Source organism: Moschus berezovskii, chromosome 27 (genome assembly GCF_049115385.1).
Source record: "Moschus berezovskii isolate FMDL1 chromosome 27, NW_MosBer_1.0, whole genome shotgun sequence".
Classification (NCBI taxonomy): Eukaryota; Metazoa; Chordata; class Mammalia; order Artiodactyla; family Moschidae; genus Moschus; species Moschus berezovskii.
In genome coordinates this window covers 27,720,088-27,747,832 of record NC_142486.1, presented here as the reverse complement: position 1 = coordinate 27,747,832, position 27,745 = coordinate 27,720,088, and the positions used below count along the sequence as shown (strand labels likewise).

Sequence of the window (27,745 nt, the reverse complement as noted above, 5' to 3'; positions counted from 1 at the left end):
AAGAGATGTGTGTGTGTGCTCAGTCGTGTCCGACTCTTTGAGGGGACTGTAGCCTGCCAGCCTCTTCTCTACATGGAATTTTCCAGACAAGAATATGGGAGTTGGGTACCATTTCCTACTCCAGGGGATCCTCCCAACCCAGGGATTGAACCCTCATCTCTTGCATCTCCTGCCTTGGCAGGATGATTCTTAACCACGCAGTTCAGTTCAGTTCAGTTCAGTCGCTCAGTCGTGTCCGACTCTCTGCGACCCCATGAATCACAGCACGCCAGGCCTCCCTGTCCATCACCAACTCCCGGAGTTCACTCAAACTCATGTCCATTGAGTCAGTGATGCCATCCAGCCATCTCATTCTCTGTCGTCCCCTTCTCCTCCCACCCCCAATTCTTCCTAGCATCAGAGTCTTTTCCAGTGAGTCAACTCGTCGCATGAGGTGGCCAAAGTATTGGAGTTTCAGCTTTAGCATCAGTCCTTCCAATGAACACCCAGGATTGATCTCCTCTAGAATGGACTGGTTGGATCTCCTTGCAGTCCAAGGGACTCTCAAGAGTCTTCTCTTTACCACTAACACCATCCAAAAATATACATGCACCTTAATGTTAATTGCACTATTCACAATAGTTAACATGTGGAAGCAACCTAGGGTCCATCAACAGATGAACAGATTAAAAAGATGGATACTACTCAGCCATAAAAAAGAATGAAATAATGCTATACGCAGCAACATGGATGGACCTAGAGATTATCACACAGTGAAGTAAGCCAAAGACAAATATATGATATTACTTATATGTGGAATCTAAAAAAAAATCATACAAATGAACTTACAAAACAGTAACAGACTCACGGAAACAGAAAACAAGCTCAAAGTTACCAAAGGGGAGGGGGAGGGATAAATCACGAGTTCGGGATTAACAGCTCACACTAACTATTGTAAAATAATGATAACCAACAAGGATCCACTGTACAGAACAGGAAACTATACTCAATAGTTTATAATAACCTATAAGGGAAAAGAATCTGATGAAACTGAATCACTTAGCTGTACATCTGAAACACAGCATTATAAATCAACGAAATTTCAATCTTACAAAAAGGAAAAGAAAGAAATGACAGTAGAAAAGATAAGCACCGGAAAAAGGATTTCTGTTCAAGGCACCCAGTCTGTAGTTCTTTGCTACGGCAGCTTGAGCAAAGTAACAGGCCACCCCTTGAATCTGGGCTGGCTGTACAACCAGCTTCAGCTTCAAGAGAAAAGGCAGCTCTTGCTTTGTCTTGAGACCCTGCCAAGCAGCCCTGTGAACAAGCAGGAAAGCAGCCTTTTGAGGGTGACAGGCCATCAGGGGAGAGACGAGCTGTCCCAGCTGAGACCACCTCAGTGACTGCAGACACATGACTGAACCCGCCCAGGAAAGAACCACCCAGCTGACCCCAGCATGAACTGATGCCCCACACCATCACAGCTAAGGAAGTGGTTTGAAGCCCCTCACTTTGGGGGACTTTTGTGGTACAGTGAAAGCAAAGTGATGCAGTCAGGCCAAAGTCATTCATTTTCCCTCCCCGAGGGAAAGGGGAGTCACTTTTTCATTTATTTCTGTTCTTCCTCAGCACCCTTTTCATCCACCCTCAGTGCCTTGAGCGCCAGAAGGCTAGGCAAGGGTGGAAGGAGGGCTAAAGGCCCTCTAGGCCCTGGAAGGACACCGTTCAGGGACCACCAGCCTCAACAGGGCACCCAAGGCCTGGACTCACCTGAGGAGCTTGGGCACCGTGAACCTGAAGACATCACTCACGATGAGGCTGAGGGTCCCCAGGAGGAAGGTGGAGCGGCCCACCTGCCAGATGGCCCTCAGCAGCGGGCCCCTCTCCCCCCGCTGCTGCGGCAAGAGGGTCTCCATCTCTGGGGCCTCCTTGTCACGGCTTCCTTTCCTTTTAAATGCTGTCGCCTTGGTGTGCCTTAGGGGAGAGAAGACATCAGCTCTTGGCCCTTTTAATAGACTGAAGGTTTATGTCCCCACCCCTGTCCTGCCCACCACCCAAATTCATGTTGAATCGAATTCCCAGTGTGATAGTATTAGGAGGTGAGACCTCCAGGAGGTGATTAGGTTATGTGGATGTAGCCCTCATGAATGGGAGTAGTGACCTTAAGAAAAAGACCCCAGAGAGCTCCCTCAGGTGTTACCCCATTTCACAGATGAGGAAACTGAGGCTCAGAAGGTAAAGCTGGGGAAGGATGTACGGTTGAGAAATGAAAGGGCTGGGATTCAATCCCAACCTTCAGAACACGCTGATCCCTTAGGCAGTCCACCCCAGTCAGCCCTGAGGTGGTTCAGAACTGCCTGAGGACCAGTTTAGAATCACTGCTGAGGTCTGAGCCTGGCACTCCTGGTCTGAATGAAACCACAGATGGGAGCTCTGGCAGCTGTGACATCTAAGATCCCAGGCCCTGGGTTATCAGAGAAAGGTTCGGGGGAAGAAGCAACAGGAGGAGCAGGGAGGCCCGAGGGCCCTTCCAGAGGCAGGCTTTGGCCAGAGGGATAGCCTGGCAGCCATGCGGTTGCTGTGTGGCCTTGGGCAGGCTGCTCCCCTCTCTGTGCCTCTGTATCCTCATGCAAAGATGGAGCTGGCCCCACTCTGGGTCCCTTCCAGCTCTGACAGCCTATGAGGTTCAGAACTTCAGTGGTGCTGAGAGCTGGGACCCCGGGCCAGGCACCGGGGTCAGTCCTTCACGTACATAAGCTCATCAGCTCCTCTCGACCTCCCCGCCCCCTGGGTGTCACAGGGTCCCCATTTGACCTCAGAGGAGACTGAGGCTCTGAGAGGTGGTGACAGGTGCCTGAGGTCACACATGGAGGACAGAGCAGGGATTTGAGCCTAGAATTTTTTTCGAAGATTTTTTTTTTTAATGTAGATAATTTTTAAAGGCTTTATTGAATTTGTTACAACATTGCTTCTGTTTCATGTTTTGTGTTTTTTCGCTGTGAGGCATCTGGGATGTTAGCTCCCTGGGCAGGGATTGAACCTGCATCCTCTACATTGGAAGGTGGAAGTCTTAACCACTGGACCACCAGGGAAGTCCTGAACCCAGACCTTGACTCACAATTCACACTGAGTCCCCTCTCTCACTCAAAAATTAAAAAGAAAAAACCCCTTGATAAGTGTAGGTACCCAAGCCCTCACGAACGAAGTCAAGGTCTTGCCCTTCCCCGCTTGGCCTGGCTTGTGGTTTAGCTTGGCATCTCTGGTGAGCTGTGGCTTGGCCTCCATCATGAGCTGGGCATGGCCTGCCACTCGCATTTGGGTATTTGGGTCTTGAATGCCAAAAGGATATTATCTTCTTATAAAGGCCATCCCTGCCCTCTCTGCCCACTGGATGGAATCATTTCACTCATCACCCTGAGAGCCATGCCGTCTCCAGCTCCATTTCTCATCTGTCTTGTTAGGACTCCAACTGGGTAGACTATTTTTTTTTTCCTGCATAAAATCCTTCAATGGTTTAATAAAAAGTCTCCATTTCTAGACACAGTCTTGCGTGGCCTGGCCCCCACCCATGCCCCCACTTCATTCTGGTCCTCTTTCCTGGGCTGGTTTTCTTTCTGCTCCTTGACACATCCACAGCTCACCTTTCTCAGGCCTTGGCACAAACTGCCCTTGATCTGGAATGTCTCTACCCAGTTCTTCCCAAGGCTTGACTTCCATTTCAGCATCACCTCCTCAAAGACACTTTCCCTGCTGGCTCCAACTGCAATAGCTCTGTTTCCCCATCCCAGGCCCTTATTTTTGTCCCAGCATTGACTTCAACTTGCACGTATCTGTCTTCTCCACCAAAAAATCAGCTTTCTGGAACGAGAGGCCTCAGCTCTCTTGTGTACGGCTGTATCCCCATCATTCAAACAGGCTCTGGATGCCAGGCCCTCAGTCAAGCACCCACGGCCTGGGAATGGACTGACTTCTCCAGATTTCCTCCTGACACTCGATTTAACCCACTGGTTGCTTTTACTAGAATGCTGTGCAACTAGTCTTCTGGCCCGGTTTTAACAGAGCCGAGTTTCCAGTTGTCCTGCAGAGAAAACGTGGGTGAGTTTAAGGATCAGCGGCTTGCCTGGGCCTCATTCTTCAGAGAGACGACTTGAGACATCTCCGTTCTCTGCCCCCTCAACGTCAGCCTTCATACTCCCAGCTAACGGGGTGAATAGCCTCCACCACAAGCTGGGCCTCCAGTCCCCCCTCCCCGTCTCAAGAATCTTCTGAGCATCTCCTCAGGATAAAAGTGTGAAAGTGTTAGTCGCTCAGTCGTGTGCAACTCCATGGACTGTGGCTCGCCAGGCTCCTCTGTCCATGGAATTCTCCAGGCAAGAATACTGGGGTGGGTAGCCATTCCCTTCTCCAGGGGATCTTTCCGATCTGGGGATCGAACCCAGGTCTCCTGCATAGCAGGCAGATTCTTTACTCTCTCAGCCACCAGGGAAGCCCCACTCAGGATGAAGGGGAAGGACAAATCTCAACTAGCAGTCCTAGGACAACTTGGTATTTTTAGCACAAAAGGCTACAAGGAGCCAGTCATTACCACCCTGCTTGCAAAGAAATAAACAAATTTTAGTTTACTACCTGTCTTGAAGCCTACCCCTATCCCCAGCCTCTGAGGCCAGCAGTATTTCTAATTCAGCCATTTTTCTCACCCTGCACTCACATCTCTGCCCTGGTCATACCTGTAGCCTCAAGATGTCGCCTCTCCTTGGCCCCGGCACCCAGGGATCAAACCCAGGTCTCCTGCATTGCGGGCAGATTCTTTACTGTCTGAGCCACCAGGGAAACCACTAGACTTGTTGGCTGGTCTTTGGTGTCTGGTCCCAACGCAATTTAGTGCCAGATCCCAAAATGACCACAGAGCAAGGAAGGGGGTGTGAGGGCCGGGTGTAGCTGGGATGTCAAAGGGAGTGGTAGAGACTGGCAAACTGAAGCGCACATGCCCTGTTCCACAGGGCAGCCACTTCCCAGATCCACCCTCCCGTTGTCACGAGGGACGCGACCTAACACTGCCATTCTGCTTTAAGAGACACCCAAATTCCATATTTTTGTGACATCTCCCACAGCTTAAATGTTGGCGACTTACCAAAAACAACAACAACAACAACAACAACAAACAACAAAACAAAGCACAAATCTCAAACAACAGCAAGACACATGCTGGCCAAACACACCTGTGACCCTGACTTGGCCAGCAGACCAATCGGTCTGTGACCTCTTAAGATGACGTCCTCACCCTTCCCACAAAGGTTGCAACATAGTTTAGAAACAAAACCAAAGCTCTCTCCTGTGTATAAGCAGTGAGTTCAGAAAATGCCTGAGCCAGATCTCTGTATAACCCTGCCACCCTGCTTTCTTACTGTCAGCTGTTCACAGATTCTCAAACCATTCTAGAGAACGCTTCTACTGCAGCTCTAATACTGGGTGACTGTCACCCTTATGCTAGCAGGGGAGAGCAGAGCTGGAAGAGGGTGGACAAGACCTCCAGGGCCCTTTGGGATGAACTCAAAACTCATTTAAGAGTGGAGGGGTAGTACAGCCAAATATGCCTGAGGTGAGAGAAAGCTGCTGTTTTGATTGATCATATTATTTATCCCCTTTGGAAAACATACACCCTTCCTTCTGGGAGCAGCCCCTCCCCTCCCTGTGTGGCTCTGACAGGACTGCCAATCATGTGGCCTGTCCTCCAGCCATGGAATTGGCCCCTGAGAGGCACGTGACTCAGCCAGCCAATCAGAGTCCTTCCTTGAGATTTTTCTAGGTGGATGGTGGGGACCGGGGTGTTGAGTTGGTGTTGTATGGGACGGGCCTTATGGAGAGACCAGTGTCGGGAAAACAGCTGAGCTTGGAGATTAAGGGAAGAAATTGAACATCACGCAAGTTCTGAATCCAGCTACACCTGAGGCCAGACCCATCTTCTCAGCTATATGAGCCAGTAGACGCTGTCTCTCTCTGGCTCCTTCTAATGTGTGGGATTTAGCCATCGATAACAATTGCCAGGAAGTCCTAGAATATGCAAGGGAACCTTGTCAGTCCTGCCACAGAGCTACTTTTGTCTGTGCCCTGAAACATCAAGCTCCAGTGAGGTCAAGCAACTTGTCCAAGGTCATCAATCACTCGACGGCAGGGCTACATTTAACCCAGGCTGAAATGGCAACCCACTCCAGTGTTCTTGCCTGGAGAATCCCAGGGACGGGGGAGCCTGGTGGGCTTCTGTCTATGGGGTCACACAGAGTCGGACACGACTGAAGTGACTTAGCAGCAGCAGCAGCAATTATATTTCTCAGGGACTCAGCCCAGAGTAGGGGCGGGGTTGTTTGTGGGACCAAGGGCTTTGCTGACCAGCTTCTGGCTAAGCTCCCCCCTTCCACACACTCACCGCTGGGTGGCGCTGCGGTTCCTTGTCCATTCCTTTTCAAGCTGGGAAACCAGTTCTTCTGAGGAGTTTTCGCTCCCAAGTGACCAGAGGTCTTTTGGCCCCAGTGGCCTCCGGTAGCCCTTCCAGACCAACCTATAAAAGAGGGTCACCACAGCCAGCCCTTCCCGCATCCACCTCTGCAGTGTCCTGATTTGGTAGCTGTGTGATCCCAGGTACGTTGTTCACCTCTCTGCACCTCCGCTGGCCCCTCAGTACAATTTATCTAACTGCACTAACAGTGGCAGGCGCTTCCCAGTCTACAAAGATTATCTCATTTAATTCTCACATGAGCCTATATGATAGATTACTATTGACCCATTTTACAGATGAGGAAGAAAACAGAGGCTCAGAGAGATTAGGTGACTTAACCAAGGAGTAACCTGTAACAGGGGAAATAAGCCTCCCTAGGAGTCAGGGTAAGGTACAGCGGCTGCACTTTGCTGGAGCAGCTGTGAAGAGATAGTCCACTACCAAGGTAACAGAAACCCAAATAAGACGGTAGGTATTGCGAGGGGGCATTTGAGGGCAGACACACTGAAATCATAATCCCATAAAACTAGTTGATCTGATCATATGGACCACAGCCCTGTCTAACTCAATGAAACTAAGCCATGCCGTGTGGGGCCACCCAAGATGGATGGGTCATGGTGGAGAGGTCTGACAGAATGTGGCCCACTGGAGAAGGGAATGGCAAACCACTTCAGTATACTTGCCTTGAGAACCCCAGGAACAGTATCAAAAGGCAAAATGATAGGATACAGAATGAGGAATTCCCCAGGTCTGTAGGTGCCCAGTATGCTACTGGAGATCAGTGGAGAAATAACTCCAGAAAGAATGAAGGGATGGAGCCAAAGCAAAACAAATACCCAGTTGTGGATGTGACTGGTGATAGAAGCAAGGTCCGATGCTGTAAAGAGCAATATTGCATAGGATTGGAATGTTAGGTCCATGAATCAAGGCAAATTGGAAGTGGTTAAACAGGAGATGACAAGAGTGAACGTCGACATTCTAGGAATCAGTGAACTAAAATGGACTGGAATGGGTGAATTTAACTCAGATGACCATTATATCTACTACTGTGGGCAGGAATCCCTTAGAAGAAATGGAGTAGCCATCATGGTCAACAAAAGAGTCTGAAATGCAGTACTTGGATGCAATCTTAAAAACGACAGAATGATTTCTGTTCGTTTCCAAGGCAAACCATTCAATATTACAGTAATCCAAGTCTATGCCCCAACCAGTAATGCTGAAGAAGCCGAAGTTGAATGGTTCTATGAAGACCTACAAGACCTTTTAGAACTAACACCCAAAAAAGATGTCCTTTTCATTATAGGGGACTGGAATGCAAAAGTAGGAAGTCAAGAAACACCTGGAGTACCAGGCAAATTTGGCCTTGGAGCACGAAATGAAGCAGGGCAAAGGCTAATAGAGTTTTGCCAAGAGAACGCACTGGTCATAGCAAACACCCTCTTCCAACAACACAAGAGAAGACTCTACACATGGACATCACCAGATGGTCAACACTGAAATCAGATTGATTATATTCTTTGCAGCCAAAGATGGAGAAGCTCTATACAGTTAGCAAAAACAAGACCAGGAGCTGACTGTGGCTCAGATCATGAACTCCTTATTGCCAAATTCAGACTTAAGTTGAAGAAAGTAGGGAAAACCACTAGACCATTCAGATATGACCTAAATCAAATCCCTTACAGTGAAAGTAAGAAATAGATTTAAGGGTCTAGATCTGATAGATAGAGTGCCTGATGAACTCTGGACGGAGGTTCGTGACATTGTACAGGAGACAGGGACCAAGATCATCCCCATGGAAAAGAAATGCAAAAAAGCAAAATGACTGTCTGAGGAGCCTTACAAATAGCTGTGAAAAGAAGAGAAGTGAAAAGCAAAGGAGAAAAGGAAAGATATAAGCATCTGAATGCAGAGTTCCAAAGAATAGCAAGGAGAGATAAGAAAGCCTTCCTCAGCGATCAATGCAAAGAAATAGAGGAAAACAACAGAATAGGAAAAACAAGAGATCTTTTCAAGAAAATTAGAGATATCAAGGGAACATTTCATGCAAAGATGGGCTCGATAAAGGACAGAAATGGTATGGACCTAACAGAAGCAGAAGATATTAAGAAGTGGTGGCAAGAATACACAGAACTGTACAAAAAAGATCTTCACTACGAAGATAATCACAATGGTGTGATCACTCACCTGGAGCAAGACATCTTGGAATGTGAAGTCAAGTGGGCCTTAGAGAGCATCACTACGAACAAAGCTAGTGGAGGTGATGGACTTCCAATTGAGCTATTTCAAATCCTGAAAGATGATGCTGTGAAAGTGCTGCACTCAATATGCCAGCAAATTTGGAAAACTCAGCAGTGGCCACAGGACTGGAAAGGGTCAGTCTTCATTCCAATCCCAAAGAAAGGGAATGCCAAAGAATGCTCAGACTACCTCACAATTGCACTCATCTCCCACGCTAGTATAGTCATGCTCAAAATTCTCCAAGCCAGGCTTCAGCAATATGTGAACTGTGAAATTCCAGAAGTTCAAGCAGGTTTTAGAAAAGGCAGAGACACCAGAGATCAAATTGCCAACATCCGCTGGATCATGGAGAAAGCAAGAGAGTTCCAGAAAAACATCTATTTCTGCTTCATTGACTATGCCAAAGCCTTTGACTGTGTGGATCACAATCAACTGTGGAACATTCGGAAAGAGATGGGAATACCAGACCACCTGACCTGCTTCTTGAGAAACCTGTATGCAGGTCAGGAAGCAACAGTTAGAACTGGACATGGAGCAACAGACTGGTTCCAAATAGGAAAAGGAGTGCATCAAGGTTGTATATTGTCACCTTGCTTATTTAACTTATATGCAGAGTACATCATGAGGAACGCTGGGCTGGAAGAAGCACAAGCTGGAATCAAGATTGCCTGGAGAAATATCAATAACCTCAGATATGCAGATGACACTACTCTTATGGCAGAAAGTGAAGAGGAACTCAAAAGCCTCTTGATGAAAATGAAAGAGGAGAGTGAAAAGTTTGGCTTGAAGCTCAACATTCAGAAAATGGAGATCATGGCATCTGGTTCCATCACTTCATGGGAAATAGATGGAACAACAGTGGAAACAGTGTCAGACTTTATTTTTTGGGGCTCCAAAATCACTGCAGATGCTGATTGCAGCCAGGAAATTAAAAGACACTTACTCCTTGGAAGGAAAGTTATGACCAACCTAGATAGCATATTAAAAAGCAGAGACATTACTTTGCCAACAAAGGTCCATCTAGTCAAGGCTATGGTTTTTCCTGTGGTCATGTATGGATGTGAGAGTTGGACTGAAGAAAGCTGATTGCTGAAGAATTGATGTTTTTGAACTGTGGTGCTGGAGAAGACTCTTGAGAGTCCCTTGGACTGCAAGGAGATCCTACTAGTCCATTCTAAAGGAGATCAATCCTGGGTGTTCATTGGAAGGACTGATGCTAAAGCTGAAACTCCAATACTTTGGCCACCTCATGCGACTAGTTGACTCACTGGAAAAGAGTCTGATGCTGGGAGGGATTGGGGGCGGGAGGAGACAGGGACGACAGAGAATGAGATGGCTGGATGGCATCACCAACTCGACGGACATGAGTTTGAGTGAACTCCGGGAGTTGGTGATGGACAGGGAGGCCTGGCTTGCTGTGATTCATGGAGTCCCTAAGAGTCAGACACGACTGAGCGACTGAACTGAACTGAACTGAGGAGTCAGAAGTCCTGAGTTGAAAACTATTACAGTGGAGGAAACTTGAACTTCTCCCCATTCTCCTCCTGGTTCACTGCTTCAGCCACCTGGCCTCAGGACCTTTGCACAATCACGTCCCTCTGTTTAAAACTCTTTCCCTGCCACTTCTCACTTGTCCTTCATCTCTGGCTTGGACATGATTTCCTTAAAAGCCCACTGACCCCCACTTGAGTCCAGGTAGATTCCCCCATTGCAAGATCCCTTAGTTTCCTGAGCTGTTTCTTTCTAATGCTTGCTGCAATTATCATTGTTTACTTTTTTTTGGTCTGACTATTTATTAGTCTTTCTCCTCCATTAGTGATAAGTTTCATGGAGACAAAAATTCTCCCTCTTCTATCATCACCTCCTAGCTCAGGGCATGTGTGTGCATGGATGCTAAGTCGCTTCAGTTGTGTTTGACTCTTTTGCGACCCCTGGACTGTAGCCTGCCAGGCTCCCCTGTCCATGGGATTTTCCAGGCAAGAATGCTGGATTGGGTTGCCATGCCCTTCTTCAGGGAATCTTCTTGACCCAGGGATCAAACCTGCGTCTCTTATGTCCCTGCATTGGCAGGTGGGTTCTTTACAACTAGCGGGCTCCGGGCACAAGATCTGTCAAATAAAATCACCGCTTCTCAGTGCTGTGACCTTGGGCAAGTCACTTCCCAGCAATGGGCCTCAGTTTTCTCACCTTAAAATGAGAATGTTTTCTTGCGCTTGGGGCTGGTGTATGAGATGACCGCAGTTGGTGCACTGTTGAGAGAGGTCATTGAGAGGGTGTGGCCACTGGTGGACCTATGACCTGGACCCGGCCAGTCTGAGCTCCTCCCTCCCCTGTCCTTGGAACATACGTTCTGGCCACTGTTCCCACATTAGGTGCTGTTAGACTATCTGGATGGTGTACGTGTCTGAACTCCGTTAAGGCTGCTCTGTAAACTATAGGGAGTCCAGTGAGGTGTACTCAGCTTGCAGGGCCCAAGACAAGCCTCGTATGTAAGATCCCTGGCTTGTTGTTAACCCTGCCTCCTCCTAGCCTGGAGTGGCTGCCTCTTTCTTCTGTCTCTCCTTGCCCTTGGTTAACTGAGGCCAGTTTTCAAACCAACATGCGTACACAAGACACTAACTTCCCTGGTGGTTAGGAATTTAGGAATCCACCTTCCAATGCAGAAAATATGAGTTCGATCCCTGGTCAGGGGACTAAGATCCCATATACCTTGGGACAAATAAGCCCACAGGCCATAAAGAAAAGAAATTAACTACTGCAAACTTCCACAGCAGGAATGTTTTTTGTTCCTTTTTAGGTCTCTCATCTTTCTTGTGACACCAAGGAGGCCTTGTTTGGAGCTGGTCTTGAGCTCCTTTTTGAGACTTTTCAAGTTCCCTTTTCTAAAACAGAGTAAACTCAGGCAAGCAACAGTTTGAATCCAGAAAGTATTCATAATATTTGTTTTTCACTGAAACTACTTTTAGCATTCTACATGGCAAGGGAGTCTATCTAGATTTTTGTGATCTTGGTAGCGATAGAAAGGTTACTAAAGTAGAGAAAGGAGACAGAAGTAGCAACCCACTCCAGTATTCTTGCCTGGAGACTCCCATGGACAGAGGAGCCTGGCAGGCTACAGTCCATGGGGTCACAAAGAGTCAGACATGACTGAGTGACTAAGCACACACACACAAAATAGAGAAAGCAAATTAATCTAAAGAAAAAACATTAAGTAAATTGAGTATAAGTGATACCCAAATAAGGCAAAAAGCTTGAGGAATGGCCCATAAATGCCTGATTTGGGAAACAGAGGGCTAGATTCTCTTCCGAGATGTTTAGCAAACTTCCAGGCTCTTTTCACCAGTTCCATACCCTCCACCAATTCCATACCCTCGGAGTAATCTTCGTTGTTGTTGTTTAGTCGCTTAGTCATGTCCGACTTTTTGTGACCCCATGGACTGTAGCCCTCTAGGCTCCTCTTGTCCATGGGATTCTCCAAGCAAGAATATTAGGGTGGGTTGCCATTCCCTTTTCCAGGGGATCCTCCCAACTGAGGGATCGAACCTGTCTCCTGCACTGCAGATTCTTTACCATCTGAGCCACCTGGGAAGCCCTCAGGGTAGTCTATCCTTCATTTATTTAACAAGCACTTTATATAAAACTTGTTATGGGCCAGATTCTGTTCTAAGTGCTTCAGAAACCTCATTTCATTTAATCTTCAAAACCCTGTGAGATAGATGCTATTATGATCCTCATTTGACAAGTGCAGAGATTGAAGCACAGAGAGGTTAAGTAGCTGGCCCAAGGTCACACAGCAGGAAGTGGTGGAGACGGAATTCAAGTATGATCTGATGGCAGTGCGGTCAAGAGAGGGTCCAGGAGGTAGGTACGACCTCCATGCCTGGTGTGCTGACCCTGGAGAAACATCTTCTCCACCAGCCTGGGAGCCCCTAGTGAGTAAAGATTTGGTTTTATGCCTCCTCACCCTTGGTACGTAGCAGATAGTAGGTGCTTATTAAACATGTACTATATTGGTGGAAGGACTGGATAGATATATGATTCTATTGAGTGCAGCACTAAGCACTTTACATTTAATGAAGGTAGAGTTGTTCCCATTTTACAAAGGGGAAAACTGAGACTCAATGCTTGTGATGTGGCCAGCTAAGAGACAGAGCCAGGACTCCAATCTCATTCAAGTGAGTGAGTGGCAATGGGATATGGATGGTGGACACACTAAAATCCCAGCGCCCAGGCTTGGATGGAGAAAGCCTGGCTGATTTTGGTAGGCTTGGGGAAATCTCCTTGAGAAAGAGCTGTGGCAACAAATAAGAGTGGCACATGTAGGTGGGTGGGGGCACCCCGCCCCCCGGCCCCTTCCCTGCTACTTTACTTACCCAGAAACCCACCAGAACATGGCCTTGGAGGGGAAGGAGGCCCCAGCCTTAGGACATGGGTTCTGCAAAGACAAAAGATTTAGAAGTGGGAGGACTTGGTCTCATAATCCATGGCCAGTATGAGGCAAGCAGAACTAAGGGCAGGAAGACAGAATGAACTGACAACAAGCTTAATACTGAAAACCAGACTGAGATGTCCTGTATACGTAACCACCGTGGCTGCAGCTGCTGAGTCACTTCAGTTGTGTCCGGCTCTGTGCGACCCCACAGGTGGCAGCCCACCAGGCTCCCCCATCCCTGGGATTCTCCAGACAAGAACACTGGAGTGGGCTGCCATTTCCTTCTCCAATGCATGCATGCTAAGTCGCTTCAGTTGTGTCTGACTGTGCGACCTCATGGACAGCAGCCCACCAGGCTCCTCGTTCCATGGGATTCTCTAGGCAAGAATACTGGAGTGGGTTGCCATGTCCTTCTCCGATACTTAACCACGGTAGATACCAAAGGGCTTGGTGCTTCCTAGCAGGTAAGGCAAAAAAGGATTTGGTCACAGGACTGAAAGTTCCTCAGTTCAGTTTAGTAGCTCAGTTGTATCCGACTCTTTGCGACCCCATGAACTACAGCACACCAGGCCTCCCTGCTGCTGCTAAGTCACTTCAGTCGTGTCGACTCTTCGCGACCCCATGAACTACAGCACACCAGGCCTCCCTAACCATCACCAACTCCCGGAGTCCACCCAAACCCATGTCCATTGAATTGGTGATGCCATCTCATCTTCTGTTGTCCCCTTCTCCTCCTGCCCTCAATCTTTCCCAGCATCAGGGTCTTTTCAAATAAGCCAGCTCTTCTAATCAGGTGGCCAAAGTATTGGGGTTTCAGCTTCAACATCAGTCCCTCCAATAAACACCTAGGACTGATCTCCTTTAGGATGGACTGGTTGGCTCTCCTTGCAGTCCAAGGAACTCTCAAGAGTCTTTTCCAGCACCACAGTTCAAAAGCATCAATTCTTCGGCGCTCAGTTTTCTTTATAGTACAACTCTCACATCCATACATGACCACTGGAAAAACCATAGCCTTGACTAGATGGACCTTTGTTGACAAACTGATGTCTCTGCTTTTTAATATGCTATCTAGGTTGGTCATAACTTTCCTTCCAAGGAGTAAGCGTCCTTTAATTTCATGGCTGCAATCACCATCTGCAGTGATTTTGGAGCCCAGAAAAACAAAGTTAGCCACTTTTTCCACTGTTTCTCCATCTATGTGCCATGAAGTGAGGGGACCGGATGCCATGATCTTAGTTTTCTGAATGTTGAGCCTTAAGCCAACTTTTTCATTCTCTTCTTTCACTTTCATCAAGAGGCCCTTTAGTTCTTCACTTTCTGCCATAAGGGTGGTGTCATCTGCATATCTGAGGTTATTGATATTTCTCCCGGCAATCTTGATTCCAGCTTGTGCTTCCTCCAGCCCAGCGTTTCTCATGATGTACCCTGCATAGAAGTTAAATAAGCAGGGTGACAATATACAGCCTTGATGCACTCCTTTTCCTATTTGGAACCAGTCTGTTGTTCCATGTCTGGTTCTAACTGTTGCTTCCTGATCTGCATATAGGTTTCTCAAGAGGCAGGTCAGGTGGTCTGGTATTCCCATCTCTTTCAGAATGTTGCACAGTTTATTGTGATCCACACAGTCAAAGGCTATGGCATAGTCAATAAAGCAGAAATAGATGTTTTTCTGGAACTCTCTTGCTTTTTTGGTGAAAGTGCCTAGGTAAGAACTAACAGTTGCTCAGCACAACTTTATTAATACTGAGACCAAGAAATTCTCAAAGCAAGGACCATGCATGACACAAACAGTGTTTTCAACAGTATCCTTCAGTGAATGTGACAAGGAGGTGAAGAAGAGGTGAGATTTCACCAGTGGCTCCAGGAAGACTGCACAGATTTACACTCTTCACCAATAGGGCACAAGAATGCTCATTGCACCACATCTTTGCCATCAGCATGTGTTATCAGTTTTAATTTTTTTTCTGCTCCTCATTGGACAAAGTCCTATTACGGTTTTAACTTAATTATTCAAACTGTTGAGCATCTTTTTAGATGATCTCCACTCAACTGTCCTTTTCTCAGAGAATTCTTTCCAGATTTCACAATGTTATCTGCTGTAAACTCTTATGGACCATGAACTTCTCCTATGGAGCACTTGTGTTGAGCAAGTCACTTTAATCCTGACTTTTTATGATGCTGAGTTGTAATTGTCCACACATTTGTATGATTGTGTGATTAATGGTTCCCCTATTGGGTGTTAGTCACATGAGGACAGAGACATCACTTTTCACCATAGATCCTCAGTACTGAGCTGGCGCACAGAGTAGGTTGGCAAACTACAGCCCCCAAGCCAAATCAGGCCCACTGTTTTTCTCTGCAAATAAAGTTTTATTGGAACACAGCCATGTTCCTTTTTTGACATATAGTCTGTCTGCTTTTTGCAAAACCTGACCTCCGTAGCTGCCATACAGAGACCATATGGCCCACAAAGCCCAGAATATTTTCTGTCTTGGACAGAAAGAGTTGGTCAACCCGTGGCATAGAGTTGATATGTAATACGCTTTTGGCTGAATGAATAAAAAAAAAAATGGCCTGTGCTTTACTTTAACTTCCTTCCATCACTTGGGGGAGCACTGAGGACCAGAAGAGGAACAGGGACAAGCCAGGCATTGGTTGGAGACGTGGTGACTTACAGCCTGCGGGGGCCTTTTCGGGAAAAGCGGGGGTTGATCAGCGAGGCAAGACAGTGCGAACTGTGCCATCACCAGAGACAAGTACAGGTAGGGTGACAGGTGGTGGAAAAGGTCGCTCTGGAAATCCTGCGGGAGAGAAAGCAGAAGTCTCATTGAGTCGGGGTTTAGGAGGAGCAGAGACTGGGGAGGGTGTCGGGAAGGGGAGAAGGGGTGGAGGCAGAACGGGGTTTCTGATGCTGGGAGCAGTGCCCAGGCCGGCGGCTGGAGCCACCAGGTTTGAGAGTCAGAGCCTCCAGCCTTCCTGGCCTTGAAAACACCTGGCTTACACAGATTCTGTCTAGACAAATGGCAGGCCGGGTGTGTGCCCCTAGTTAGGTGACCACTGGCCTTAGCCACCAGAACGCAAATTGAAGGACACTTTGTCTTTCTCCCTGGGCAACAAAGGAACCCCACCCCCATTCTCCCATCCCACTCCCTGTGGCCAGTGTTCTCTGGTTTAAGAAGGGAGCTGGTTTCAGAGAGCATTCTCTATGCCTTGGGCACATGCTGGAGTCTTTACATACACTGTCTCATCAAGTCCCTCCCCACCCAGCCCCAGGTGGGGTTTGCTTGCTCTGGGTTCTTCATTGGGAAACCGAGGCTCAGAGAAGTGACAGTACCTTGCTCAAGGCCACACAAATGATCTGCTCCAGATCACGAGCTCTTCCTGCCCTGCCATGATTGCTTTTGCACCCCCTGCCCTATCTGGCCAGAGCACCCTAACTTTCCCTCCATGCTCAGGTATGAGGTTTATGTAGAGCTGATTCCATCCCGGGGGGCAGGCAGATGATGGAGGCCTGACCAATGAGCATGTTCTAGTCCCTGGCTACCGTGCTTGGGCTAGGAATGGACGCAGGACCTATGCTGGACCAGCGAGAGCTGGAACCATCGGGAGATCTTCCAGGTTTGCTATATTTGTGAAACGAAAGCCTGGAATAATTTGGGCTCTCCTTGCCATCCCATTGGAGAATGAAGCCAAGAGGTGAGAGCCAAGGGACAGGCAGAAATGGAGCTCTAGCTGTGTTCTCTGAATGTCTGGGCCAGCTACGCCTACTAGCAGGTCCCAGGTATGTGAGCTAATAGATACCCTTGGACTTTCCCCCCTTGAGTCAGTGTGAACTGAGTTTTTATGTTTTTAAACAAGAGCCCAAGTTTCAGATCACAATTTCTCTATTGGATTTTTTACTGCTCTGTTTTTGGCTTCGTTTTGGGGGACACACAGTAGACAATTTGATAGCGCAGCTACATTACTCCCCATTCTGTCATTTTTACTATTGTTTCTGTTGGAAAGTTTGTCCTGAATTTGGGTGAGATGGACTTTGGCTCTGCAGTCCCGAGCTGTGTGACCTAGAGGAAGTTGTTCACTTCTCTAAGGCTTAGGTTTCCTCATCTTTAAAATGGGATCATTCAGATCTTCACTGAATTCATGACATCAAGGGCTTGCCACAGGGCCTCAGACATGGAGCTCCAGAACATATATGGTCCCAATATTATTCTTTCTGTGCTGTGTTCCAAACAGCTAGCTGGTAAGTCAACTGTACAAAGTTACCCTCTCATAGATCAGTGGATGGCCTGGGGGCTATTCCCATTAGTTTCAAAATTTGCTTTTTGTTAAAAATCTGTCCTTTAGGACAGAAAGTGTTTCTCTGCCTTCTCTCAGGAGCTGGAGGGAGTAACCATATGAAATGATGACCAGCAGACTGATCAGTTTCCTGATCAGACGTCTTGGGTGAGCATGCCAGCCATGCAAGTGGTTTTCAACTGGGGGTGACTTTGCTCCCAGGGGACATTTACCATTGTCAGGAGACGTGTCAGGTTCCCGTAATGGGATGGTACCACTGGCATCCAGTGGGTGGAGACCAGGGATGCTATTCAACATCCCACAACGCATGGGACAGCTCCTCTCCGCCCCCACCCAAAAGAGAAGTAGGTAAAGGGGGCTGAGGTTGAAAAACCCTGGTCGAGGTTATAGATTTTTCTCTTTGCAGATCATGCCCCTGTGTGTATGAGTGTGGGACATTTGTGCACAAGTCCTGTAGGAGCTTGAAAGCATAGACACAACTGGATGGCAGCAAGTGTGAGTGCAGGCGAGTGTGTGTGTGTGTGTATGTGTGTGTATGTGATGTTTGGAGTCTGTGGTTGTGTGATATATGAATGAAAAAAAGTGAAGTGAAAAGTGTTAGTTGCTCACTGGTGTCCAGCTCTTTGCAACTCCATAGACTCTAGCCCGCCAGGTTCCTCTGTCCATGGAATTCTCCAGACAAGAATACTAGAGTGGGTTGCCACTTCCTTCTCCAAGGGACCTTCCCAACCCAGGGACTGAACCTAGATCTCCTGCATTGCAGGCAGATTCTTGACCGTCTGAGTCACAAGGGAAGCCCAATGTGTGAATGGGGGCATACAAGTGTGTGCAAGTGAAGTGTGTGACTTGAGTGTGTAAGACAATAAGAATTTCTGTTGATAGAAAGGTAGGGGGTGATAAGAACGTCTATGTGAAATGCCTGTGTGTGTTGCTTGAGTTTTAGTGCTTGCGGAGTATGTGTCTCTGCAGAGAGAATAAGCCGTGGTGGAAGTGGGAGGAGGACGGATGGGACCCAAGGCCTGAAACCACCATACTGGTTCCCGGGTGACCCAGGTCCCCACTTACCCCTTGTGAGGCCTGCTGGGTGGCGCTGGTGGCTGGGAAGAGAAAGCAGAGTAGCCAGTACCCAAAAAGCAGCCCAGACGCCTGGACGCCCTTCTTCCTCTCGGCATGGATCAGGAACACGGCGAAGCTCTGGACAAGAGGGTCAGGTGGGAGGTGGGCCAGGGGTGGGGGAGGAGAGGGTCGGGAGGGAGCCCCCTCTGCCCCACCCCTCCACCGGGGCAGGAAGAGCAGCACCCAGGAGCAAGCCAGCAGGTCTGGGCCGCTACTCACCATTGTGGCGAGCCACACAGTGGGGTGTATGAGGAACTCGAGGGCCTGGGGCGTTCCCTGCTGGATTCTCCAAAGAGTCACAGACACGCTGGAGGTGCACAGGATTACGAGGGCAAACCCAAGCACCTGGGGAAATGGGCTGGGATAAGGCTGGTGGGGGAAAGAAAGATGGCAGCCTTTCCGCCAGTCCCTGCCAACTGGACAGGGACTCTACGTCCAGCTGGACAGTGGCCCCGGGTGGGGCAGTGTAATGTACCAGCGTGACTATTGAACAGGGCCGACATGTAAGAAAAAAGCTGTAAGGGGTGATGCAGCTGAAGCTTGCCCTGTAACTGCCATATAAAGAATGCACCATACAAATAACATCAGTGGTTTCCAAAATGCCAGTGGTGCTCCCACAATGCACAGGAGGATGCTTCGGGGATGAAGGAACAGCATGAAAAGCTATTTACTCTCCAGGTGAAAAAGTTATATCCTCTTTAAGTCTCTTTCCATCCCTACTGTTAAATCAAGGAGGAACTCTCTGTTGGGACTGATACGTTTCCAGGCCTTCTTTGACCGAGCTGCCATCGGTCAAATTGGTCTCTCTTTTGGACAAGAGAAATCAAGAAGGGGAGAGGGCACGCAGACCTGGGAGCCTCAGAGAAACCACCGAACATGTCAGTTAGTCTCAAGCAGGGGTCAAGACTACCATCTGCGGTCTGAGTTTGGCCTCTTGTCTGTTGTATCACCTCGGAACTAAGAGTGGGTTTCCCATTGTTCACTCATTGAACAAAACTTTAAAAAGCCTAATATGCCACGGCATGAAATTGATATGAAATGCAAATTTTCTGTAACTATAAATAAAGTTTTACTGAAACACAGCGATGTCTACTTGTTCACTGTTTGCTGTCTGTGGCTGCTTTACAGCTGCAAGAGCAGAACTGAGTAGTTGAGACACGTGATCCTTGGAATCTCAGACAAGTACTGATACTCTCTGGCCCTTTAAGGAAGAGTGTGCTGACCCTGCAGAGGTGCTTGGCAAGAGGTCAAACATTTACAAGGTGGTGTGGGAATAAATGAACCATGGGGGGCATGCTTCTAGAGGATTGGAGAACAGCAGAATGAGCAGAGACGCCCACATTTGGAATGCCAGTGTTTTTCTAACACTGGACAACAACTATACACCAATTTTAAGGAGTGTTCTTTAGTACCGCCGGGGGGCCAGGGGGAACACAGAAATCAATGCCTAAGTGTTAACATTTAAAAGGTGCATCCTGGTGTGGCTCTAAAGTCACCGTGTGTATCTCAGGAGTGTACACCGCATACTTTGGGGAATGCCAGGCTGTGGTGGCCATAAACTTGTCTGGGTGTGTGTGGGTATCTGTGGGTGTGTTTGGGATGTACGGTTTTTATTATCTGTGATGATCGGTTTGAGAGTGTTTCTGCCACTGAGTTTCCCTCTGCAGCCTCTGGGGGTATTGCTCTATTTGATTAACAGGGTCCCACGTGTCCACTTTGGGGTCTCTGCCTGATTCCAGCCTGCTCCCCCACCCCCTGACCATTGTCTGATTATAGGCTCCCAGAGGAAGGGGCTACCATCTTGGCCTTGAAGAGGCGGGACATTTGGATGTAGCCCTTGTCATGGCGATGGATGTAGAGGAGGTGGATGGGGCCAAGGACCCAGAGGTACATAGGGGGCACCCAGACCCCTGCTGTTTTCAGGAAGCACAGGCTCAGCAAGCGGGCAGTGGCAGGCTCGGGCTCCGTCTGGTTCCAGACCTGAGGGAACACCAGGGTGACCCTTATGATGGTACAATGCAGGGGTCCTAAACTCACCACTTGGGGGGCCAGACAACTCTTTGGACCCCCAATATTTACACAAAAAATGTGCTAAGCACTTTTTATGGTTGTTCAGTCACTGAATCACGTCCAACTCTTTGCAACCCCATGGACTGCAGCATGCCAAACTTCCCTGTCCTTCACTGTCTCCCAGACTTTGCTCAAACTCATGTCCATTGAGTCGGTGATGCCATCCAACCATCTCATCCTCTGTCATCCCTAGAGTACTTCATGACTGAGTAACTCCACTGACCTCAACCAACTGGACAGGGGTGGTGCTGGGATCTGAACCAAGGCAGTTGGGTCCTAGAATCCAGGAGACCTGGGATCCATGATGGGTGCTGGGCACAGACTTAAAACCACTCTTTTGTTGTTTGGTCGCTAAGTCATGTCTGACACTTTGCAACCCCGTGACTGTAGCCCGCCAGGCTCCTCTGTCCATGGGATTCTCCAGGCAAGAATTCTGGAGTGATAGCCATTCCCTTCTCCAGGGGATCTTCCCAAGCCAGGGATCGAACTCATGTCTCCTGCATTGGCAGGTGGATTCTTTACCACTGAGCCACCAGGCAAGCCCTATAACCACTCTAGGAGGCAGGTGTTACTGTTCCCATTTCATAGACCAGGAAACTCAGAAGCCGAAAAGGTAACTGCCTCTTTCAGGCCCACACAAATAGGAAGGGACAGAGCTGACTCCACGCTGGCCTGGCTAACCCCGAAGCTTGTTCTACCAGAGGTCTCCATCTGTACTTCTTTAGTCAGATCTTCTGCTGGCCTTTCCTAACTGGAGAAGTGTGAATATGAATTTCAGAAAACACAGCTGCTTTGATTCTCTCTCTCCTACACCACTGCCACCCTCCCACTAGAGTCTTTTGTTGAGGCAGGAACCAGAGACGTGGGGAGTCCTGTAGCTGGGGCGTCTAGAGGCCCCTTTAACAGGGTTGGTATGTTCGGGGAACAGCTTGGTTAAGGAGATCGCCCGGCCCTGCTGTTAGTCTGGCAGGTCTGTTACCCTCCCCGGGTCCGCCCCTCCCCTGTATCGCAGCCCGAGAGAGATCTGTCCAAGAGATCTCTCGAGCCAGCCAGAGAAGGAGAGTGCAGCGGGGTGGGAACACTCACCCCCGGGCCCGCGCAGGGCTCGCCGTGCCCGGCCATCGGGCGTCGTCCGTCTGTTCGTCTGTCTGTCGGACTGTCAGGGGTCCCTGGACGGCTTCCTCGGCCGCGGTCCGGCCGGGGGAAGGGGCGGGGATTCGAGCTCTGGATTGCGAGGCCGGGGGCAAGGTCCGGCCGGGCGGCGGGGGTGGGGCGCGGAGGGGTGAAGGGTGGCGAGGTGGCGGGGCTCAGGGCGGCCACCCAGGGCAGCGAGGGTGGGGGTCCCGGAGCCCCAGAAAGTGCGGTGATGTCTGCATATAATCCCCTTTCCCCCTGGCACAAGTGTCATCCCGAACTTCCCGAATACTGAGGATCAGCAATTCCAGGAATTTATCTAGATAAACGAACCCAACAGGTGTGCACGAGTCCAGCGACCGACGGAATGTGGGATGGGAGGACCCCGGGTTAAGGTTGGAGCCGCAGCCCCCTCACCTGTGGGACCGACCCTGTCTGCCTCTAGGATGGTGGGAACATATTAAGATTACTAATAAAACGTCTAGCAGAGTGTTCCGCACACTGTAAATGTTCAATCAGAGTTAACTTTTATTAGCATTCGTCATCCCTAGGTTACTGAGCAGTGGTTCAAAGTGCCATTGAAGAAATAGGTTTAATACGGAAAAATGGTTACTGAACGCTACGCGAGAAAAAACAAAGATTATAATACAAAATAGTTTACGATATGTGTGCAAAGAAAAAAAATAGTATATGCTTAAATTAGGGAAAGTGGGGAATGAAGTCATTTACCTTTTTCTTCTGGGTCTTAAAGTAATGTGTGTCCCAAGCCAAGCGTTCTTTTGGAAATGACTTTATGTAACATACATGCATAGACAAAGCGATGGAAATACACTAAAGTAGTGGTCATGGAACTCCTAATTTTCTTTTCTTTTTCCTTTTTCTATTATCTTTCCTTCTGCAATGACCATGTATTCCCTTTCAAGACAGGAATAAAAGACTGAGCTTTTTCAGACAGACAAGAACAGGTGCTCAGTTTGAGTGAAGAATTCAAATCCTTTGCCCTCCCTAGGCTGCGCTGTTACTTCGGCGTCTTCTTTTTCTATTGTCTTTTTCAGGGCCTCTACAGCAGGGGCTCCCTGGTCTTTTCTCCCCTTTCTTTCCTGAGATTCCCCAACCCTCTTCTGGGGCCCAGGCAGTATGCTTTCAGCTGTCTTCCTGCTTGGGTTTTCTGGAAGAGCAGGGACGCAACAACTCAAGGATTTTTCTTGAAGCTGAGTATGGCAGGTCTGCTGTTTCCGTTCTGATCAGCTCTGTCTGTTTGAGGTGGTTTTGGTGAAGGCTGATGGAAATTATCAGGAGGCTTGAGGACACCCCCCTCCCCCGAATCCCCATTGCAACTGGACATGGCCCTAGTGCTTTCCTTCTGTGTATATATGAAGATGAATTGGAGGGAGATGATGAAGGTTTGGGGGGACTGGTCAGATAGGCAGGAAGCACACAGAGGAAATCAGCCAGGTAAGCCAAGAACAGAACTCAAATATCCCAGAGCCTACTTTCCAGCTCTCTTAACAGCGCATGGCAGAGTGCCGAGCTCTGGTGGTGGTGGCTTAGTTAAGTCATGTCTGACTATTGCAATCCCATGGATTGTAGCCCATCAGGCTCCTCTGTCCATGGGATTTCCCTGGCAAGAATACTGCAGTGAGTTGCCATTTCCTTCTCCAGGGGATCTTTCTGACCCAAGGATAGAACTCAGGTCTCCTGTATTGCTGGCAGATACTTTACTGACTGAACCACCAAGGAAGCCCCCAACCCTAGATCCCCTTACCTCTCTGGGCCTCGGTTTCCTGTCTGTAAAATAACATGCTTCCATAGGCCTGCTGCTAAGTCACTTCAGTCGTGTCCAACTCTGTGTGACCCCATAGACGGAAGCCCACCAGGCTCCCCCTTCCCTGGGATTCTCCAGGCAAGAACACTGGAGTGGGTTGCCATTTCCTTCTCCAATGTGTGAAAGTGGAAAGTGAAAAGTGAAAGTGAAGTCGCTCAGTCATGTCCCCGACCCTTAGCGACCCCACGGACTGCAGCCTACCAGGCTCCTCCATCCATGGGATTTTCTAGGCAAGAGTACTGGAGTGGCTTGCCATTGCCTTCTCCGTCCATAGGCCTAGCCCTTCCTAATTGATGACTTTCAATCCCCTGGTATTTGCTAAGATAAACCAGGGATTTATGTTAGGAAACATAAATGGAAACATCTGTTTTAATTGTAATGATAAATAATGAACCTCTAAAAAATAAAACAATTACTTAAATGGTTTCTCTTTATAATCAAACAGTTGAGAGTCTCACTGTATTTGGAATGAGAGCGAAGAGTGAGAGAAATCAGATGTGCTCATGGCTGAGATCCTCTAGTGGATGTATCCTTCCATTGTCGCCTCTGTGTAGTTTAGTGGTTCATAGTTGCCTAGTGCTTGAGTCTTAACCACAGTGGCAAATTTCAGTGGGAAATCTCTTTACTTCATCATTTAGGAACAAGGTATAAAAACTATCAAAATAAAAGCACTTGATTTTCTTGAGCGAAATGGAAGAATTTCAAACATCTGGTCAGAAGGGCAGTTTTTGTCTATTTTGATATGGTGACTTGTATGTAGTTCATCTGCATTATGGTATACATTCAGTCTTGAGACAAAATATAACATGCTGATTTTTGAACTGATTTTCAGACAGATGCTTTCAGATGATTTTCATGCATCGCCTCACAGAGCGAGTTCAAAGTAAGTCAAGCTGCATGCATCTCTTGCTTCCTGGGGGGAAACCCTCAAAGTTTGTTTCTTTAAAAAGGTTACTAGAGGTGGGATTAAATGCAATTTAAATACTTTTTTAAATATTATGCTGAACTTAAACGACATGTTTTGCTTTAAAGAAAGCTAATTGAGCATTTATCATGGAAAGTTACACCAATCGACGCAAATCCCTAAAAGGGGTTTGAGATTATTCATCACTTGTGAAACTTACAGGTCAAATAGATTCGGGAAATTTGTTGGATACTTCGATCAATAGTCTCTCGTCATTTCCAGTTCCAGGGCTATTGAATTCCAAAGTAGGGGATTTGGAATTCCACATTCCTAATTCCAAACTAGGAAACTACGAAGTTCAACTTTGCATTTTATCCCTGTACACCCGCACCTTGCCACTGCACCTGCCAGACGGTGCGCGGAGTCCTCCAGGCCTCCAGAGGGCACCGATGGTCTCCTTTCATTGCTGAGCTCGCACCGTAGTTATTTGGTCTGGGGGCAGGGCCTTGGGGGCGGGACGCGCATGCGCGGTCGCGGCGGGGGCGGGGACAGGGCTGTCAGTTGCCGGCGGAGGAGGAAGCCGCCGGCAGCGTGCGGAGTGAGGGGCGGGACCCGGAGGCCTGCGGAGGTTCGGGCTGCAGAGGCCCGGCCATGCGGGGGCGCCGGGCTATGGGGCCACCGGAGCCGGCGGTGGTGGCCGTCACCGTTCTGCTGCTGCTGAGCGGGGTGGAGCCGGCGGGCGGCTCCGAGGACATCGTGGTGGGTTGCGGGGGCTTCGTCAAGTCGGACGTGGAGATCAACTACTCGCTCATTGAGGTGAGTGCCCGCCCCGCGGCCCGGAGCTCGGTGTGGGACCCGGGGCCAGGCGCACAGCCTTGCTGAGCCGCGGTGGCCTCGCCTCCCAGGCGGTTGCCACCAGCCCTCCCCACAACTCCCCGCATTCTGGGAGCCCTCTCCTCTTCAGGGGCGCTGCTTTCCTCCCCAGTAGCGCAGGGGTGGGGGTTCTTCTTATCTTGGGGTCAGCTACGGGGTGGCGTGGGGGGGGGGCGGAGCTCTGAAGGTGTGTGCTTATGGGTGTGAAGGACATTTTTGGTGACGATGATAATGGTTTATAACTTTTGTTAGGTCACACAAAACTAAGGATCCTCCAGATCGAGACCCAGATACTTAAGAAGGCAAACTCCAGATCCCCACAATGCAGGCCCGAGATCTCTTAAAACCCAGTTTCAGCAGAACGCAGACCCCAGATCCTCAAACCCCCAGGAACCCAGACCTTCTGAAACTCAGATTTCCTGAAACCTATATTCCAGAACCTAGAGACCGCAAGTCTTAACCCCCACAACACTGTGTTCCCCCAGAATTCTCATCTACTATTCCTTCTATTCTCTGGGAAGCTTTAAAAGAGCGTGAATTCTCATCCCAGAGATTATGACCCAGTTACTGTCTATTGGCATCTCTGGGGCTGGGAAACTATTTTTAATCTCCCTGGTTCCCCCATTGGGACCCCTTTCCTCCGATAATGAAGAGTTGTCAGCGCCCTGATTGCTGCGTAGTTATTGGAGTTACACAAGAGATTTCTGCAGAAGTCTTTTTATTAAGTTGCAAAGCTCTCTTCAGTTAGATGGTTATTAGCCCAATGGAATTATGACCTAGAAAGCTTTTGTGAAGAGGAAGGGAGATAGATGGAGGTGGGCATAGAAAATCACTCGCAGGATAGATAGGAAGGGACCCCAGGGAGGGCTGGCCTCTATTTTAGGAGGGCAGTTACTGATGATGAGTCAAAAGAAGGGAATTAGAAAAGAAAGACTCTGGGAGATGCCAAAGAGAGGGGAGTGGGGATCAAGACTCCAAAGGCATTCTGCCTGAGTAGCTGAGGGTTGTGGTGAAGAGTTGAACCGGCATGTTCCTACAAAGCAGGTTCCTGAGAATTGGGGGAGGGATCGGAAGTAGATTCTACAGCTGTTTGACTTAGCCTTGCTCCAAGTCCCAATTTTTGTTCCTGTAGCGTGGTGTTGGGAGAGAGGCTGCAGAGCTCAGCCTCGTGTATTTCCTAAAGAAGTTACTCATCACCTTCAAGACCCCTATATCTGTGGCTTCTCCATCATTTTTGGTCTTAAGAAGTCAGGCGTGGGACTTCCTTGGATGTCCAGTGGTTAAGAGTTCACTTTTCAATGCAGGGGGGTGTGGGTTCAATTCCTGGTCAGGGAACTAAGATCCCACAAACCCAGTGGGACATAAATAACCTGAACTTAAATAACAGAAGCAATATTGTAACAAATTCAATAACGACTTTAAAAATAGTCCACATTAAAAAAAAATCTAAAAAGAAGTCAGGTGTTTAATGAATCTACCCACTGGCAGTGGCAAGGCTTCTAGGATCTCTGGGTGCCCATGCCACCTTCTGGGCTGTGGGCACAGGGCATTTGAGAAGCTGTCTTGAAAGGTTTTGCAACTTGTAGCTTCCTGGGGCTTCAGGAGAAAAGTGTAGAGCGCTAGGGACACTCCCACCCTGAACACTTAATAGTGACTGTGAGACCACGTGGAGGGCAGGTTTTGTGACCTAAAGTATGTTCCCTGAGCCCTAGGGCTGCCTGTCCAGATGGCCTGAGAAATTCATTCTTTCTTCATTTCTGATTATGAAATCTAGTGTTTCATACACATAATGTATCTTGTCATTCTGTGTCCTAACCTGTGATTTACAGAGTAAATGTAAATAAGATATTTTACAGTCATTTCTGGGTTGTATTTTCTGTGTCCTAGTAAAACTACCTTCAGTCCTCTCCATCCTTCTTCCCTTCTGGGTATTTTTCCATCATATTCATTCAGTTAGTAACTGTTGAGTGAGCCCCAGTGTGTTCTGAAGCCTTGTCCCTGGTGGGTACAACAGTTCAGTGAACAGAGCAGACAAAGGACCTAAAAAACAAAAACTATATTGGTTGCTAATTCTTTAACAGTTAGGAGGTTTCACATTAAAAACTGCATTCCTGATTTCTCTGGAAAGTCAACTGATCTTTGGGCTGCAAAACTTGGCTTGGGTTAAGAAGCAGTCCTGTCCCCTTTTAGATGAATGCCCATTGATGGGGCTTCCCTGGCCCCTCTGGACAGGTGGATCTTCAGTCCCTGCTTTAAGTGCATGCATCTGAATTTCTTTTTGGCCTGTGAATAAGGTTGGGTATTTGTGGAGTATTTACACTACATAAGACACTGGCCCAGGCACTGTGAAGTGTCAGCCGTGGTCACTGCCCGTGGGAGCCTGCG

General features: G+C 48.4%; 2 protein-coding genes across 4 annotated transcripts in view; one reads left to right on the top strand and one right to left on the bottom strand.

Annotated features, from left to right (window-relative positions):
• Positions 1-21,746, bottom strand: part of ABCC6 (ATP binding cassette subfamily C member 6) — a 66,908-nt gene extending 45,162 nt beyond the window's left edge. For all 3 annotated transcript variants that reach the window (XM_055409559.2, XM_088832902.1, XM_088832903.1), the window contains exons 1-8: positions 21,711-21,746; positions 20,352-20,534; positions 18,774-18,899; positions 18,504-18,632; positions 15,818-15,943; positions 13,084-13,145; positions 6,404-6,535; positions 1,750-1,953 (exon numbers count right to left, since the gene is read on the bottom strand). In XM_055409559.2, coding sequence (XP_055265534.2) covers positions 1,750-1,953; positions 6,404-6,535; positions 13,084-13,145; positions 15,818-15,943; positions 18,504-18,632; positions 18,774-18,899; positions 20,352-20,534; positions 21,711-21,746 — 998 coding nt within the window. The remainder of the gene's footprint in view (positions 1-1,749; positions 1,954-6,403; positions 6,536-13,083; positions 13,146-15,817; positions 15,944-18,503; positions 18,633-18,773; positions 18,900-20,351; positions 20,535-21,710) is intronic.
• Positions 21,747-25,052: 3,306 nt separating this feature from the next.
• The window catches only part of LOC129545406 (BOS complex subunit NOMO1), a 55,733-nt gene continuing 53,040 nt past the window's right edge, over positions 25,053-27,745 (top strand). Inside the window, exon 1 of the mRNA XM_055409560.2 lies at positions 25,053-25,303. Within this exon, the coding sequence (XP_055265535.2) occupies positions 25,139-25,303 (165 nt within the window). The 5' untranslated portion in view covers positions 25,053-25,138. The remainder of the gene's footprint in view (positions 25,304-27,745) is intronic.